Here is an 18,378-nt window from a genome sequence, read left to right on the forward strand (position 1 = left end):
CAAGTATTATGATGTACCTTCCATGGTGGAGGTTTTTCCTGTACCAAATCGAGCTACAGAAATTATTGCTAGGGAATGGAAGAGACCAGGTATCCTTTTTTCTCCATCCCCTATATTTAAGAAGCTGTTTCCAATATCAGACTCTATCAAGGAATCTTGGCAGACAGTCCCCAAGGTGGAAGGGGCAATTTCCACGCTAGCTAAGAGGACCACTATTCCCATAGAAGATAGTTGTTCCTTTAAAGATCCTATGGATAAGAAGTTGGTGGGGTTACTCAAGAAGATGTACGTACACCAGAGTTTACAATGGCAACCTGCAGTGTGTATTTCTACTGTCACTAGTACGACGGCATACTGGTTTGATGCGTTGTCTGATTCTATTCGAACAGACACTCCCCTTGAAGAGATCCAGGAGAGGATTAAGGCCCTTAAGTTGGCCAATTCCTTTATTACGGATGCTTCCCTACAGGTTATTAAACTGGGAGCAAAGATTTCTGGGTTTGCCGTACTGACCCGCAGAGCTTTATGGTTTAAATTCTTGGTCCTCGGATGTGTCATCTAAGTCTAAGCTTTTGGTGATTCCTTACAAGGGAAAGACCTTGTTTGGGCCAGGATTGACGGAAATTATTTCTGACATTACGGGAGTGAAGGGCCATTTCCTCCCTCAGGATAAGGGAATTAAGCAGAAGGGACGTCAGAGTAATTTTCGTTCCTTTCGAAACTTCAAGGGTAAGCCTTCCTCTCCTTCCAAGCAGGAACAGTCCAAGCCTTCCTGGAGGCCCAACCAGTCTTGGAACAAGGAAAAGCAATCCAAGAAGCCCGCTATTGACTCAAAAGCAGCATGAAGGGTCTGCCCCCGATCCGGCACCGGATTTTGTGGGGGGCAGACTTTCTTTCTTCGCTCAGGCTTGGGTTTGGGATGTTCAGGATCCCTGGGCGGTGGACATCATGTCCCAGGGACACGTTCTTAAACTGTGTCCGGCACCTTTCCGACCTGGAAGTGATAGTTCCTGTCCCAATGTAGGAACAGGGTCTTACTCCAATCTGTTCGTAGTTCCCAAAAAAGAGGGAACCTTCAGACCAGTTCTAGATCTGAAAAGTCTAAACAAGTCCCGTCCTTCAAGATGGAAACTATTTGTTCCATTCTTACATTGGTTCTCAAAGATCAATTTATGACAACGGTAGATTTAAAGGACGCGTACCTGCATGTTCCCATCCACAAGGACCATCACAAGTTTCTGAGGTTCGCATTTCTAGACAAACACTTCCAGTTTGTGGCTCTTCCATTCGGCCTTGCCACAGCTCCCAGAAACAAGCAAAATCCCACATGGAAATGTTGTTATCATTCCTGCAATCTCACGGATGGAAGGTGAATTTAGAAAAAAGTTCCTTAGTTCCAACTACAAGGGTAGTTTTCTTGGGAACCATAATAGATTCCTTATCAATGAAAATTTTTATGACAGAAGTCAGGAAATCAAAGATTTTCGATTCTTGTCTAGCGCAGAATGCCAAGCTTCCGAGATACGGGTCGAGGTCCAGGGATCCTCAGGTGGTACTGATAGATGCTCTGGCGGTCCCTTGGAACTTCAGTCTCGCATACCTATTTCCCCCATTCACTCTACTGCCTTGGGTCATTGCTCAAATCAAAGAGGAGAGGGCGTCAGTGATCCTCAGCGCACTGGTGTGACCTTGCAGGATCTGGTATGCAGACCTAGTGGAGATGTCCTCTCTTCCTCCTTGGAGACTTCCATTGAGGAAGGACCTTGTACTTTAAGGGCCCTTCCTCCATCCAAATCTAGTTTCTCTGAAGCTGACTGCTTGGAGATTGAACGCTTAATCTAAGCATAGTCGGTCATTCAGACCATGATTCAGGCTCGTAAGCCTGTGACTAGAAAGATTTACCATAAGATGTGGCATAAATATCTGCATTGGTGTGAATCCAGAGGCTACTCCTGGAGTAGAGTCCGGATTCCTAGAATTTTGTCTTTTCTCCAAGAGGGTTTGGAGAAGGGTTTATCAGCAAGCTCCTTAAAGGGTCAAATATCTGCCTTGTCTATTTTATTACACAACCGTCTGGCGGATGTACCAGACGTGCAATCATTCTGTCAGGCCTTGGTCAGAATGTGTTTAAACTGGTTAGTCCTCCCTGGAGTCTTAACCTTGTTCTTAAGGTTCTTCAACAGGCTCCGTTTGAGCCTATGCATTCCTTAGATATTAAACTGTTATCTTGGAAGGTTTTGTTTCTGGTGGCTATTTCATCTGCCCGTAGAGTTTCAGAACTCTCGGCATTGCAGTATGAGTCTCCTTACCTTATTTTTCATTCGGATAAGGTTGTTTTGCGTACTAAGTTAGGGTTTCTCCCTAAAGTGGTTTCAGATCGGAACATTAATCAGGAGAATTGTTGTTCCTTCTTTGTTTCCTAATCCTCCTCCTCAGAAGGAACGTCTGCTGCACAATCTAGACGTGGCGCGTGCATTGAAATTCTATTTACAGGCGACTAAGGATTTTCGTCAGTCTTCTGCTCTGTTTGTGGTTTTCGCTGGAAAACGTAAGGGGCAGAAAGCTACGGCTACTTCTCTTTCTTTGTGGCTGAAGAGTATCATTCGCTTGGCCTATGAAACTGCTGGACAGCAGCCTCCTGAGAGAGTTACGGCTCATTCTACGTGGACTGTTTCTTCTTTCTGGGCATTCAAACATGAAGCTTTCTGTGGAACAGATTTGCAAGGCTTCGAGATGAAGTTAAGCGGATCGATAGATCCAGCCTTCTTAAGGATAAGATCAAAACAACAGGACAGGGCAGGGACTCAGAACAGTTAACTTTTGTCACACAGTTCAGCAGGCAGTATTATCAGATATGCAACATCATACGCAGACACATGTCTATGTTAAAGGCGGATGATGATCTGGTACAGTTTGCCTCAAAAGGATGCCGTTTTGCTTTTAAAAGGGGAATGACCCTAGGCAATCATATAGCCCCAACGCAACTTAAACAGGATGAGATCACTGATTCCTCCTGGCTTATGTACAAGGGAGTATATGAGTGCAGTTATAGCAAGTGTATAGCATGTGGTCATGTCAGTTTGGGCAATGTGTTTAGAAGCTCATATACTGGTGAAACATTTTCACACAGAGCATTATTTAATTGCAGATACACTTATGCTATTTACTTGCTTAACTGCGATTCCTGTGACATCCAGTATATAGGCCAGACGACCCGCCAAGTCTGGACTAGAATAAGGGAACACATTAATGACATTAAGTCAGGTACACTTACCACTACATTAGTGAGTCATTTCACAGTCAAGCATGATAAGGATCCAAAGACACTTTCTTGGACCATCATTGAGGTTGTTAAAATTGACAATAGGGGTGGTGATAGAGAAATCTTACTCTTGAAGAGGGAGGTTTTCTGGATACACAGGTTGAACACCAGGGTACCCACAGGGTTCAATTCAGAATTTGATCTGATTAACTTCTGGTGTTAGCCTGTGTATCCAGAATCATCTGACATGTTTTCTTTTCAAATCTATTTCTGACACTTCAATTAATATCATTAATATTATTATTAATATCATTCTTAATGTGCTTGCCCACAATTAATCATGTATTTACTAATAGATTAGATTTCTGGCAATACATTTACCATAACTTGGTTAGGCATAGGTTTCATGGGTCACATTAATACATGTCAGTATAGATCATATGTGAATTGCTATAGCTTTATTTATGGGCTAGTGCGTTTAGTTTAGTTTGGCCATGTTACTTAACACCCAATTTATTTGTACGTACATATTTATTTATTTTCATCCTCTCTGATTAGCTGTGTATATACAATTTAAACTAAATACATTTGCAATTCCTCCGATGTCAAGGAGTAAAAATGCTTTCATCCAAAAATGGGCGGACATACACTTGTAAATAGGTGGAGGTGTGTCATCACGTAGCATGTGTTTTAACCAATCACCAGTGTGTTTTACGTTTATATAGATGTGGAAGCTTTAAGCCCTTTAGCTACGATTACGGCAATAGCTGAAACGCATCAGGGTACGTGGGGGACCACTTCCCCTCTTTTTGCCCCAAGGGTTTCAAGCTGGTAACCTGTGTTTTCCCATGCAATCTTTTTAATAAAGGACGTTGTTTGTATGCAATCATCCGGTGCCTCAGTTGCCTATTTGTTCACCAGTCTTCCTTGGATATTGACTTGGCACGGATGTTTGGTTCCTGAACGGCCAAGCAGTACACCGTTTCCCTGTGCTATACCGGCATCTAGGAATTGAAGAGATTGGTTCATTCCGGTGTTCCCCCGTCTGCCCGCCCCCCTCCGTGACGTCACACATACCCGGAACTTGGAAGAACACACGCCGACGTGCTGTAGGGATCCTTCACCGTTTCACCGCCTCGTCTTTTACACCGCTTGGAGCATACATAAAGGCCGTGGGTAAAGTATCAGAGACTGATTAACATAAGGTGGGTCCCCATAATCAGCACTTACATTACAGCATGTGAATAGGTGTGTGTTACTCGACTACTTTGCAATTGTAGTAGATGTGGCTTTCAGTATGAAGATTCTACAGGGGGCGGATGTGAAAGGAGAGTGTATTGCACAGGGAGACTTTGTGGAGGATTACAATTATAACAGTGACTTTTTGGCAGGTGCTGCTTGTTTTTGACTCTTTGCCACTTGGTCCTCTCTTCACACTTTTTCTAAATTCTATAAATTTGATACTTTTGCCTCGGCTGAGGCTTCTTTTGGGAGAAAGGTTCTTCAAGCAGTGGTGCCTTCCGTTTAGGTTCCCTGCCTTGTCCCTCCCTTATCTGTGTCCTCTAGCTTGGGTATTGATTCCCAATAATAATTGGATGATCTGTGGACTCACCGTGTCATTAGAAAGAAAGCAAAATTTATGCTTACCTGATAAATTTATTTATTTCTTGACACGGTGAGTCCACGGCCCGCCCTGTTTTCTTAAAGACAGGTTTTGTTGGTATGTTATAAACTTCAGACACCTCTGCACCTTGTTGCTTCCTTTCTCTCCTTTTGCTTCGGTCGAATGACTGGGGTTGGAGGGAAGGGAGGTGATATTTAATAGCTTTGCTGTGGTGCTCTTTGCCGCCTTCTGCTGGGCAGAAGTGATATTCCCAATAGTAATTAGATAATACGTGGACTCACCGTGTCAAGGAAGAAATACATTTTAACAGGTAAGCATACATTTGTGTACTGGTTTTCAAACCTGTCCTCAGGCCTTCCTAACAGGGCACATTTCAGGATATCTGAACTAGAGCACAGGTGAAACAATCGGCTGATTAGTAAACATGGTTATTTTACTTTCTCTCATACAAGGTAAACCTGAAAACCTGGCCTGTTGGGGAGGCCTGAGGACAGTTTTGAAAACCAGTGCTCTACAACCTTCTACACAGTGGTTGTTTGATTAGTGCAGGAGCAACTTGGCTTCGGCAGAGGCTTTAAGATGCTTTTTGAAGGGTTATGTTCATTAACAGCAATAATAATGTACATTTAGATGACGTATGCTTGTCTTTGCAGTGTATTGCTTAATTGCTAATATAAGAAAAAGTGTTGTTTCCCATAAGTTATTTTTATACATTCATACTATAAATATCTACATTTCCTAAGTGCAATGCAAAAAGTGCTTTAAAAACACTTAAAACTGTAATTTTATTGGCACAATATGCACTGTTTTGCTGTTAAATGAGACACTCCTTGAAGAGCCTCTTTGTGACACATTTAAATGAGCTTATACACTTCAAGCCTTCACTTTGTAGAATGTTGCTGGATTAAAGCTTTAAATCCTCTCTTGGGGCAGTGGAAAAATTACAGAACAATTGTGAAAAAATAATTAATAAACATTACAAATATTTTATTATATACATGTAGTTACATTTCTTTCATGTAATTGACAAGAGTTTATGAGCTAGTGACGTATGGGATATACAATCCTACAAGGAGGGGCAAAGTTTCCCAAACCTCAAAATGCCTATAAATACACCCCTCACCACACACACAATTCAGTTTTACAAACTTTGCCACCTATGGAGGTGGTGAAGTAAGTTTGTGCTTGATTTTCTTCTGTGATAAGTGCTTCTCAGCATTTTTCAAGCCCGATTCCTCTCAGAGTACAGTGAATGTCAGAGGGATGTTAAGGGAGTATCGCCTATTGAATTCTATGGTTTTCCTCACGGGAAATCTTTTCATAGGTTCTCTGTTATTGGTCGTAGAGATTCATCTCCTGCGACGATATACTCTCATATTCCATTACCTCTACTGATAACTGTTTCAGTACTGGTTTGGCTATCTGCTATATGTGGATGGGTGTCTTTCAGTAAGTATGTTTTCAGTACTTAAGACACTCTCAGCTTTGGTTTGGCACTTTATGTATTAATATAAACTTCTAAATATATGTATTGTGCTTATATTTGCCATTAGTCATGTTTATCTATATTTCCTTTTGCAGTCTATCAGTTTCATATTTGGGAGAAAACATATTCAGGAAAATATTTTTCTTACCTGGGGTATAGTCTTTTTTTCAAATTGACTGCTTTTTTCATTAAATTTTCACGGGCAAAATTAGGCTCGCGAGGTCGCAAAATGCTGATGTGTATTGCGTCATTTTTGGCAAGAGAATTTATTTTGCACAAAGGTACGTCCGGTGACGCAAATTCGTAATTTCCGGCGTCTTCGTTGACGCCGAGTTTCCTTGCACAAGGTTGCGTCTGCAATGACGCGAGTGTGTCATTTCCGGATGTTGTTAGCGCCAAAAAATTTAATTTTACGTTGTGCGTCATACTTGGCGCCAAATAATTTAATTATTTAAAACCCCATTTCCTATATGCCTCTTTCTTTTTTTCTATGTTCAGAGGGCTATGCTGTTTGCATTTTTTTTTCCCATTCCTGAAACAGTCATATAAGGAAATTGATAATTTTGCTTTATATGTTGTTTTTTCTCTTACATTTGCAAGATGTCTCAATCTGATCCTGTCTCAGAAACCACTGTTGGAACCCTGCTGTCTGATAACAGTTCTACCAAAGCTAAGTGTATTTGTTGTAAATTTGTGGAGATTATATCTCCAGCTGTGGTATGTAATAGATGTCATAATAAGCTTTTACATGCAGAGAATGTATCCATCAGTACTAGTACAATGCCTGTTTTTCCTTCAACATCTAATGTACATGATATCCCTGTAAATATAAAAGATTTTATTGCTGATAGGATTCAGAAGGCTTTGTCTGCTATTCCGCTTTCTAATAAACGTAAAAGGTCTTTTAAAACTTCTCATAAAGTTGATGAATTTTCAAATTATTGACAACATACTGAATTATCCTCCTCTTATGAGGATCTATCTGATTCATAAGATCCTACCTCAGATATTGACACTGACAAATCTACTTATCTATTTAAAATCGTTACTAGTTAAGAGGTGTTGATTACTTTGGATATTGAGGAAACTAGTCCTCTTGATACTAAAACTAGTAAACATTTAAATTCTGTTTATAAACTTCCTGTGGTTACTCCAGAGGTTTTTCCAGTTCCTGATGCTATTTCTTATAAGATTTATAAAGAATGGAATAGGCCTGGTACTTCTTTTATTCCTTCTTCAAGGTTTAAAAAAGTGTCTCCTTTGCCAGCAGTTAGATTGGAGTTTTGGGAAAAGATCCCCAAAGTTGATGGGGCTATTTCTACTCTTGCCAAACGTACTACTATTCCTATGGAAAGTAGTACTTCCTTTAAGGACCCTTTAGATAGGAAACTTTAATCTTATCTAAGGAAAGCTTATTTATATTCTGGCTATCTTCTCAGGCCTGCCATTTCTATGGCTGATGTTGCAGCTGCATCAACTTTTTGGTTGGAAAGTTTAGCGCAACAGGAAATGGATCCTGATTTGTCTAGCATTGTTCGCTTGCTTCAACATGCTAATCATTTTATCTGTGATGCCATTTTTGATATCATCAAAATTGATGTTAGATCTATGTATTTAGCTATTTTAGCTAGAAGAGCTTTGTGGCTTAAATATTGGAATGCTGACATTGTATCTAAGTCTAGATTACTATCTCTTTCTTTCCAAGGTAATACTTTATTTGGTTTTCAGTTGGATTTGATTATTTCAACTGTCACTGGGGGGAAAGGAGTTTTTTTGCCTCAGGATAAAAGACCTAAGGGTAAATCTAAAGCTTCTAACCGTTTTTGTCCCTTTCGACTAAATAAGGAACAGTAACCCAATCCTCCCCCCCCCCCCCAAAGAATCTGGTTCGAGTTGGAATAAATCCAAGACGTTTAAGAAACCAAAGCCAGACCCCAAGTCTGCATGAAAGTGCAGTCCTCATTCCAGCTCAGGTGGTGGGGGGCAGATTAAGATTTTTCCAAAGCAATGGATTCAGAGTATCGTCTCTCAAGGGTATCGAATAGGATTCAGAGTAAGATCTCCTGTGAGAAGATTTTTTTCTCTCACGCATCCCAGCAAATCCATTAAAGACTCAGGCTTTACTGAAGTGTGTTACTGATCTGGAGCTTTCAGGGGTAATCATACCAGTTCCGTTTCAGGACCAGTGTCAGGGGTTTTATTCAAATTAATTCATTGTCCCAAAGAAAAAAAATTAATTTAGGTCCGTTCTGGATCTGAAAATTTTGAATCATTTTGTAAGAGTGCCAACATTCAAGATGGTGACTATAAGGACTATTCTGTCTTTTGTTCAGCAAGGTCATTATATGTCCACGATAGACTTACAGGATGCATATCTTCATATTCTGATTCATCCAGGCCAATTTGTCGCTCTTCCATTTGGCCTAGCGACAGCTCCAAGAATCTTTTCAAAGGTTCTCGGTGCCCTACTCTATGTAAACAGAGAGCGGGGTATTGCCGTGTTTCCTTATTTGGACGATATCTTGATACTAGCTCAGTCTTTACATTCTGCTGAATCTCACATGAAGACATGGTTGAAGGATCAATTTACCAAAAAGTTCCTTGATTCCTCAGACAAGAGTCACCTTTTTAGGTTTCCAGATAGATTCAGTGTCCATGACTCTGTCTCTAACAGACGAGAGACGATTAAAATTGGTTTCAGCTTGTCGGAACCTTCAGTCTCAATCATTCCCTTCAGCAGCTATGTGCATGGAAGTTTTAGGTCTCATGACTGCAGTATCGGACGCGATCCCCTTTGCTCGTTTTCACATGAGACCTCTCCAGCTATGTATGCTGAATCAATGGTGCAGGGATTATACAAAGATATCACAATTAATATCCTTAAATCCCAATGTTCGACTCTCTCTGACTTGGTAGTTAGATCACCATCGTATAGTTCAAGGGGCTTCTTTTGTTTGTCCAACCTGTACTGCGATCACAACAGATGCAAGTCTTTCAGGTTGGGGAGCTGTCTGGGGATCTCTGACCGCACAAGGGGTTTGGGAATCTCAAGAGGCGAGGTTACCAATCAATATTTTAGAACTCCGTGCTATTTTCAGGGCTCTTCAGGTTTGGCCTCTGTTGAAGAGAGAACCAGTCATTTATTTTCAGACAGACAATATCACAACTGTGGCATATGTCAATCATCAGGGGGGGACTCACAGTCCCCAAGCTATGAAATAAGTTTCTCGGATACTTTCTTGGGCAGAATCCAGCTCCTGTCTAATTTCTGCGGTACAAATACCAGGTGTAGACAATTGGGAAGCGGATTATCTCAGCCGTCAGACTTTACATCCGGGGGAGTGGTCGCTCCATCCAGATGTGTTTTCTCAGATTGTTCAGATGTGATGTCTTCCAGAAATAGATCTGATGGCTTCTCATTTAAACAAGAAACTTCCCAGGTACCTGTCCAGGGATCCTCAGGCGGAAGCGGTGGATGCGTTAGCAGTTCCTTGGTGTTACCAACCTGGTTATATCTTCCCGCCTCTAGTGCTTATTGCAAGAGTGATCTCCAAGATCATCATGGAACAATCGTTTGTGTTTCTGGTAGCTCCAGCATGGCCTCACAGGTTTTGGTATGCGGATCTTGTCCAGATGTCCAGTTGCCAACCTTGGCCACTTCCTTTAAGACCAGACCTTCTTTCTCAAGGTCCGTTTTTCCATCAGGATCTCAAATCATTAAATTTGATGGTATGGAAATTGAACCCCTAGTGCTTAGTCATAGAGGTTTCTCTGACTCTGTGATTAATACTATGATATTAACTGTTTTGTACAGTCTTTGGTCCATATCAAGCCTGTCATTAAATCAATCTCTCCTCCTTGGAGTCTTAATTTGGTTTCAAAGGCGTTACAGGCTCCTCCATTTGAGCCTATGCATTCTTTGGACATTAAACTACTTTCTTGGAAAGTGTTGTTCCTTTTGGCCATCTCTTCTGCTAGAAGAGTTTCCGAATTATCTGCTCTTTCTTGTAAATCTTCTTTTCTGATTTTCCATCAGGATAAGGCAGTTTTGCGGACTTCATTTAAATTTCTACCTAAGGTTGTGAATTCTAACAACATTAATAGAGAAATTGTTGTTCCCTCTGTGTCCTAATCCTAAGAATTCTTTGGAGAGATCCTTACATTCTTTGGATGTGGTAAGATTTTTAAAATATTATGTTAAAGCTACTAAAGATTTCAGGAAGACTTCTAGTCTTTTTGTTGTCTTTTCTGGTTCTAGGAAAGGCCAGAAAGCTTCTGCCATTTCCTTGGCATCTTGGTTAAAGCTTTTGATTCATCAGGCTTATTTGGAGTCAGGTCAGGCCCTGCCTCTGAGAATTACAGCTCATTCTACTAGATCAGTCTCCACTTCGTGGGCTTTTAAGAATGAAGCTTCAGTTGATCAGATTTACAAAGCAGCAACTTGGTCTTCTTTGCATACATTTACTAAATTTTACCATTTTGATGTATTTGCTTCTTCGGAAGCAGTTTTTGGTAAAAAAAAGTTCTTCAGGCAGCTGTTTCAGTTTGATTCCTCTGCTTATGTTTACGTTTTTTTCTTTTCAACTATGAGAAAAAACGTATATTTTTGGTTGTGGATTAATTTTTCAGCGGAAAATGGCTTTTATTATTTTTATCCCTCCCTCTCTAGTGACTCTTCTGTGGAGTTCCACATCTTGGGTATTCCTATCCCATACGTCACTAGCTCATGGACTCTTGAAAATTACATGAAAGAAAACATAATTTATGTAAGAACTTACCTGATAAATTCATTTTTCATTTTGGCAAGAATCCATGAGACCCACCCTTTTTATGATGGTTATGTTTTTTTTGTATAAAGCACAATTATATTTCCAGTTCCTTTTTTTGATGCTTTTTACTCCTTTCCTTATCACCCCACTACTTGGCTATTCGTTAAACTGAATTGTGGGTGTGGTGAGGGGTATAGTTATAGGCATTTTGAGGTTTGGGAAACTTTGCCCCTCCTGGTAGGATTGTATATCCCATAAATCACTAGCTCATGGACTCTTGCCAATATGAAATAAATGAATTTATCAGCTAAGTTCTTACATAAATTATGTTTTTGTAAGGGGAATTACATTTTAAGCTTAACGTCACTTTGTTAATTTTTTTTTCTCTGAATCCATTATAACTAATATAGGTGCATACAGCATTAAACCCATCATGGAACACATTTACAACATATAATGAATTTTGTGGTTTTTTTATTTTAGATTGTAAGCACCATCTATGTGAGCCAGATATGAAATTGGTGTGGCCCAGTGCCAAATTACTGCAGGCTGCTGCTGCCGCCTCTTCCAGGGCTTTCCAGAAAATCAGTGCCTGTGTTTTGCCATTGCTTGTGGAACAGTACAACCAGCACGCTCAGGTACTAGATAAAAAAAGATGCTGATGTGTAATAACATTTGGGATACTTGGTACTTTGATGAAACTTTAATTGACAGAATCCGTTAGTTATAGAAATTATCTGTATATTTGTAAGATAAAGCTAAAACTGTATTACATTTATATTCAGTGATGACTAATAACTGTTCACGTTGGTTATTCAGTAGCGTTTGAAGCTGAAGTAAAAGTACAGAAGATTTATTCTGAAACACTTCAAAGTCGTTGCTTTGTGACGTGATTAAAAGGTTTAGCGTTGTTGACTTTCCATTAATGTAGATAGTAGTTAAAGGGACGTTAAACACCTGTTTTTTTGTAAAAAATGTGCTTTGTCTCACATTCCCTACAGAGACCAAAAAAGCTAAATCTATACCATAAGTTTCCAATATGCGGCAGATATAGCCTAATCCAGTTATGTGATTTGCAGGTTACAGAATTTAAATCCATATTATCTTACTAGACCACAAAAATGTAAACAATAATACTATTAATATTTTAAATACAAATCTGTTAGCACAGAACTGTCAGTCTTTTCTTTGGTCTTTATAGTTGATATATTTTAATTCTATTTATTTTCAGAGTAGTCATCGTAGAACAATACTGGAGATGACACTAGGCTTCCTGAAGCTACAGAACAAATGCCTGCAAGAAGAAGGTAATATATCAGCCATATTTATTGCTATATGAATTATACAGTAATCTCTGTATAAGCCTCCCTGGTTCTCTATGTTGAAGGGTCCTTTCATGCTTAGGACATACTTTTTACCATAGGCACTGAATCATCTGCTTACTTGCTAATGAATAATTCTAGATCTGCCCCATTTAGATTATTACGTAGGACACAAGGATGCCCATTATCTCCACTTATTTTTAATCTAGCGCTAGAACCCTTTGCCATTTTGGTAAAATAAAAAATACAGGGTATAAATATGTTTGGACAGGAGATTACAACAGCTCTGTATGCAGATGATCTCTTAATTTTTACCCTAGATACCTCAACAAACTTTCCCAAAATTAGTAGAATGATTGAGCTATTTAGTACCTTCTTGGGATATATAGTTAATGTAAATAAATCAGATCTTATTGGTGAATAAAAAAAAAAAAATCCATTTTAGGAATGTTTAAAGAGGTTGGGAGATGCTTAACATATCTGAGGATTAAAATTTCCAACAATCCATAGGAATGATTTAAATTGAACTTCATGACTGTGGTTAATTCATGACTGGTTAATATGTTCTATGAACAACTTAACAAATGGAAGATGGTTCCACTCTCTTTGACAGGGAACATAAGATTGCTAAAATGATAGCCTTAGCAAAACTCCTCTATATTTCAAAATGTACCTCTTCTGTTGAAGAGGGCAGAAGTTAATAGAATTAACTCCGCCATTAGAAATTATTTATGGGCGATAGGGAAGGCCAGAATTGGTCTTAACAAATTAATACTCTGACAATATGAGGGAGAGCAAATCCCAAAAATCTTTTAATTATAATCTCGCTGCGTTGGCGAAAATATTTTTAGACATGGTATTGAAATGTGGTCATTTTATTCTGGTTGAAATTGAATCAAAGATTAATGTATCTATTTCATTAACAAATATCATGCAAAGTAAAAAAAAATTGCTGAATTATATAAAAAAGGATAGCATTTATGCGAGATCCGATTATTGCCTGGCACCTTATATGTAAGATGTTAAAAATAAATTTTTCAGTTTCCAAATATTTGGAGATTGATGATAACTTGAATCTTCAATTGGGACAGAACGCTAAATCTTGGTACAATAAGGGATTAATTAGAGTGTGTCAAATGTGGGATGAAATACAGGGAGAGACATGTCTCTCTTTTGATCAAATCAAAGATAAGTATGATTTATATGGGAAACACTGGTTGTCTTATCTGCAAGTTAAGCAATACTGTAGTAATTTACATAGAATATATGGTGCACATTGGGATTGGCCGGTGATGACTCCTATTATTAACGCATTTAGGAAAGGCAAATTTTCTATTTCTCCCTTGTATGATTTTATTACTAATGTGAATCATGAAACCCTTATGGAGAAAACTGCTTATAAGTGGAATGAGTTCGGATTGCATATTGTAGATTGTCAAACTATAGACAAGTGTTTACGGAGAGTAGAAAAAGCCGCTCTTGCTGCTTTTTCTAGAGAACAGCATGTTAAAGAGACATAATACTCATATGCTAAATCACTTGAAACTGATGCAGTATAACTGCAAAAAGCTGACAGGAAAATATCACCTGAGCATCTCTATGTAAAAAAGGAAGATTTCTCCTGTTAAGTGTGATCAGTCCACGGGTCATCATTACTTCTGGGATATTAACTCCTCCCCAACAGGAAGTGCAAGAGGATCACCCAGCAGAGCTGCTATATAGCTCCTCCCCTCTACGTCACACCCAGTCATTCTCTTGCACCCAACTAATAGATAGGATGTGTGAGAGGACTGTGGTGATTTTACTTAGTTTTTATAACTTCAATCAAAAGTTTGTTATTTTAAAACAGCACCGGAGTGTGTTGTTCCTTCTCAGGGAGAATTTGAAGAAGAATCTACCTGAGTTTTTCTGTATGATTTTAACCGGAGTAGTTAAGATCATGTTGCTGTTCTCGGCCATCTGAGGAGTGAGGTAAACTTCAGATCAGGGGACAGCGGGCAGGTTCACCTGCAAAGAGGTATGTAGCAGCATATTATTTTCTGAGAATGGAATTGACTAGAAAATACTGCAAATACCTATATAAAGTAAGTTCAGCCTTAAATGCAGTAGTAGCAACTGGTATCAGGCTGTCATGTATGTATATTTTCACTTCAGTATTCTGGGGAATGGCATTTCACTGAAATAATACTGTTTACATAAAGCTTTAGCCTATTTTGCAGTAAAAACGGCTTGCAGCAGGCTTTTTATGACAAATACATTTATTGATGTTAAACGTTTTTGCTGGCATGTGAAATCGTTTATTTTTCTGAGGTACTGGGTGAAAACTTATTTGGGCATTAGTTTTATCCACTTGGCGGGCATTTTGTTTGATTTATGACAGTTTACTGATCTCCCTCACTGTTGTGTGTGAGGGGGAGGGGCTGAATTTGGCGCTTTTACTACGCATCAAAAATTCAGTCACATGTCTGTTCTTCTTCCCTGCATGATCCGGTTCGTCTCTACAGAGCTCAGGGGTCTTCAAAAGTTATTTTGAGGGAGGTAATCACTCACAGCAGACCTGTGAGATTGTGCTTGACTGTGATAAAAAACGTTACATTCTGTACTTTTTTTCTGCTATTAAAGGGCTAGTTATCCATTACTAATGGGAGAAATCCTTTGCTAAAATTGTATTTTTACTGGGAAAAAAGTTTGTTTTCATAAAATTATCTGTTTTATTGTACTTAACTGTCATATCTTTCTGTGCTTCTTAAAGGCACAGTGCGTTTTTTTCATACTATTTATAAAAGTGAATTGAAAAGTATTTCCAAGTTTGCTGGTTATTTGCTAGTGTGTTAAACATGTCTGACTCAGAGGAATATCTCTGTGCTATATGTGCTAAAGCCAAAGTGGAGCCCAATAGAAATTTATGTACTAATTGTATTGATGCTACTTTAAATAAAAGTCAATCTGTACAAATTGAACAGCATTCACCAGACAAGGAGAGGAAAGTTATGCCGACTAACTCCCCTCACGTGTCAGTACCTGCATCTCCCGCTCGGGGGGTGCGTGATATTGTAACGCCGGGTACTTCAGGGCGGCCATTACAAATCACATTGCAGGACATGGCTAACGTTATGACTGAGGTTTTGTCTAAATTACCAGAACTTAGAGGGAAGCGGGACCACTCTGGGGTGAGAACAGAGTGCGCTGATAATACTAGGGCCATGTCAGATACTGGGTCACAGTATGCGGAACATGAGGACGGAGAGCTTCAATCTGCAGGTGACGGTTCTGACCCCATTAGAGTGGATTCAGACATTTCTAATTTTAAGTTTAAGCTTGAAAACCTCCGCGTACTGTTAGGGGAGGTATTAGCGGCTCTGAATGATTGTAACACCGTTGCAATTCCAGAGAAATTATGTAGGCTGGATAGATACTATGCGGTACCGGCGAGTACTGACGTGTTTCCTATACCTAAGAGGCTTACAGAGATAATTACTAAGGAGTGGGATAGGCCCGGTGTGCCCTTTTCCCCCCCTCCTGTATTTAGAAAAATGTTTCCAATAGACGCCACCACACGGGACTTATGGCAGACGATCCCTAAGGTGGAGGGAGCGGTTTCGACTCTGGCTAAGCGTACCACTATCCCGGTGGAGGATAGCTGTGCTTTTTCTGATCCAATGGATAAAAAATTAGGTTACCTTAAAGTGAATGTCAATTTACATTGGTTTTATGCCTCATTATTATTCCAAATGTGTCTGAGATAAACCGTAACTTTTTTTTTCAAAAAAATAAATGCCTATGTATATATTTATCTCACCAATTTGCTGCCGTTTACAAGCCCAACTCCTCCCAGCCCCTACTTCCTACTTCTCAGTGTAACGTATAGAGCGTTCTCTATACATAGTCTCCAAGCGCGCTCCTGTGGACTTCATCAACAGCGCATGCGTTGAACGGCGATAATATTGACTATCTACATAGTATTCAATGAATACATTCATTAAATATTATCGTGGCATAGAGCGCAACGGCATATTTTTTACCTCCTTAGACTTTTATTTATCGAAATCGCCTTGTAATGAATTAAAATCTGTTTTTATATAGCGCATGCGCAACCTGTGAACGCGCGTCTAAACTGAGTACAGGATTTCATCTTTACCGCATGCGCATTCGGAGCAAGTGACGTAGAAAAAAAGGGGTTTGTCCCCCTGTGGTAGAAGCAATGATTGGGCTAAAGCAATTATCATAATCTGTCACTCAAACAGGAAAGATTGCGGGCGGATGAGCATTACTGAAAACGAGCAGCTAAAAAGGTAAATTTAAGCAAAAACAAAGTAATTCTTTGAAAATGATGAATTAAAGTTCATCTATTTTTCAGTGACGATTACTGTGGCATTCCCGTGAGAGGCTGACTTTACATTCACTTTAAGAAAATGTTTGTTCAACAAGGTTTTATATTGCAACCTCTTGCATGTATTGCGTCTGTCACGGCCGCATCAGCCTTTTGGTCCGAGTCCCTGGAAGAGACTCTTGACTCAATAACTATAGAGGAAATTTCAAACAAGCTTAAAACACTTAAGCTAGCTAATTCATTTGTTTCAGATGCCGTTGTACATTTAACTAAACTTACGGCTAAGAATTCCGGATTCGCCATTCAGGCACGCAGAGCACTGTGGCTAAAATCCTGGTCAGCTGATGTTACTTCTAAATCTAAGTTACTCAACATACCTTTCAAAGGGCAGACCTTATTCGGGCCCGGTTTGAAGGAAATTATCGCTGACATTACAGGAGGTAAAGGACACGCCCTGCCTCAAGACAGAGCCAAGCCGAAGGCTAGACAGTCTAATTTTCGTTCCTTTCGTAATTTCAAGACAGGAGCAGCATCAACTTCCTCTGCACCAAAACAGGAAGGAGCTGTTGCTCGCTACAGACAAGGCTGGAGACCTAACCAGTCCTGGAACAAGGGCAAGCAGGCCAGAAAACCTGCTGCTGCCCCTAAGACAGCATGAATTGAGGGCCCCCGATCCGGGAACGGATCTAGTGGGGGGCAGACTTTCTTTCTTCGCCCAGGCTTGGGCAAGAGATGTCCAGGATCCCTGGGCGTTAGAGATCATATCTCAGGGATATCTTCTGGACTTCAAATCCTCTCCCCCAAAAGGGAGATTCCATCTGTCAAGGTTGTCAACAAACCAAATAAAGAAAGAGGCGTTTCTACGCTGTGTACAAGATCTTTTGCTAATGGGAGTGATCCATCCGGTTCCGCGGTCGGAACACGGACAGGGGTTTTACTCAAATCTGTTTGTGGTTCCCAAGAAAGAAGGAACCTTCAGACCAATCTTGGATTTAAAGATCCTAAACAAATTCCTAAGAGTTCCATCGTTCAAAATGGAAACTATTCGGACAATCCTACCCATGATCCAAAAGGGTCAGTACATGACCACAGTGGATTTAAAGGATGCTTACCTTCACATACCGATTCACAGAGATCATTTCCGGTATCTAAGGTTTGCCTTCCTAGACAGGCATTACCAGTTTGTAGCTCTTCCATTCGGGTTGGCTACGGCTCCAAGAATCTTCACAAAGGTTCTGGGGGCTCTTCTGGCGGTACTAAGACCGCGAGGAATCTCGGTAGCTCCATACCTAGACGACATTCTGATTCAAGCTTCAAGCTTTCAAACTGCCAAGTCTCATACAGAGTTTGTACTGGCATTTCTAAGATCGCATGGGTGGAAGGTAAACAAAAAGAAGAGTTCTCTCGTTCCACTCACAAAAGTTCCCTTCTTGGGGACTCTTATAGATTCTGTAGAAATGAAGATTTACCTGACAGAAGACAGGTTAACAAAACTTCAAAACGCCTGCCGTGTCCTTCATTCCATTCAACACCCGTCAGTGGCTCAATGTATGGAGGTGATCGGCTTAATGGTAGCGGCAATGGA

The 18,378-nt window shown here is 39.9% G+C and overlaps 1 protein-coding gene across 1 annotated transcript in view; it reads left to right on the plus strand.

The window, feature by feature from the left end:
* The window catches only part of MMS19 (MMS19 homolog, cytosolic iron-sulfur assembly component), a gene marked incomplete in the record, with an annotated part of 198,225 nt that overhangs the window by 49,706 nt on the left and 130,141 nt on the right, over positions 1-18,378 (plus strand). Inside the window, 2 exon segments of the mRNA XM_053692573.1 lie at positions 11,625-11,779; positions 12,373-12,448. Of these exon segments, the coding sequence (XP_053548548.1) occupies positions 11,625-11,779; positions 12,373-12,448 (231 nt within the window).

Source organism: Bombina bombina, chromosome 9 (assembly GCF_027579735.1).
Source record: "Bombina bombina isolate aBomBom1 chromosome 9, aBomBom1.pri, whole genome shotgun sequence".
Taxonomy (NCBI): domain Eukaryota; kingdom Metazoa; phylum Chordata; class Amphibia; order Anura; family Bombinatoridae; genus Bombina; species Bombina bombina.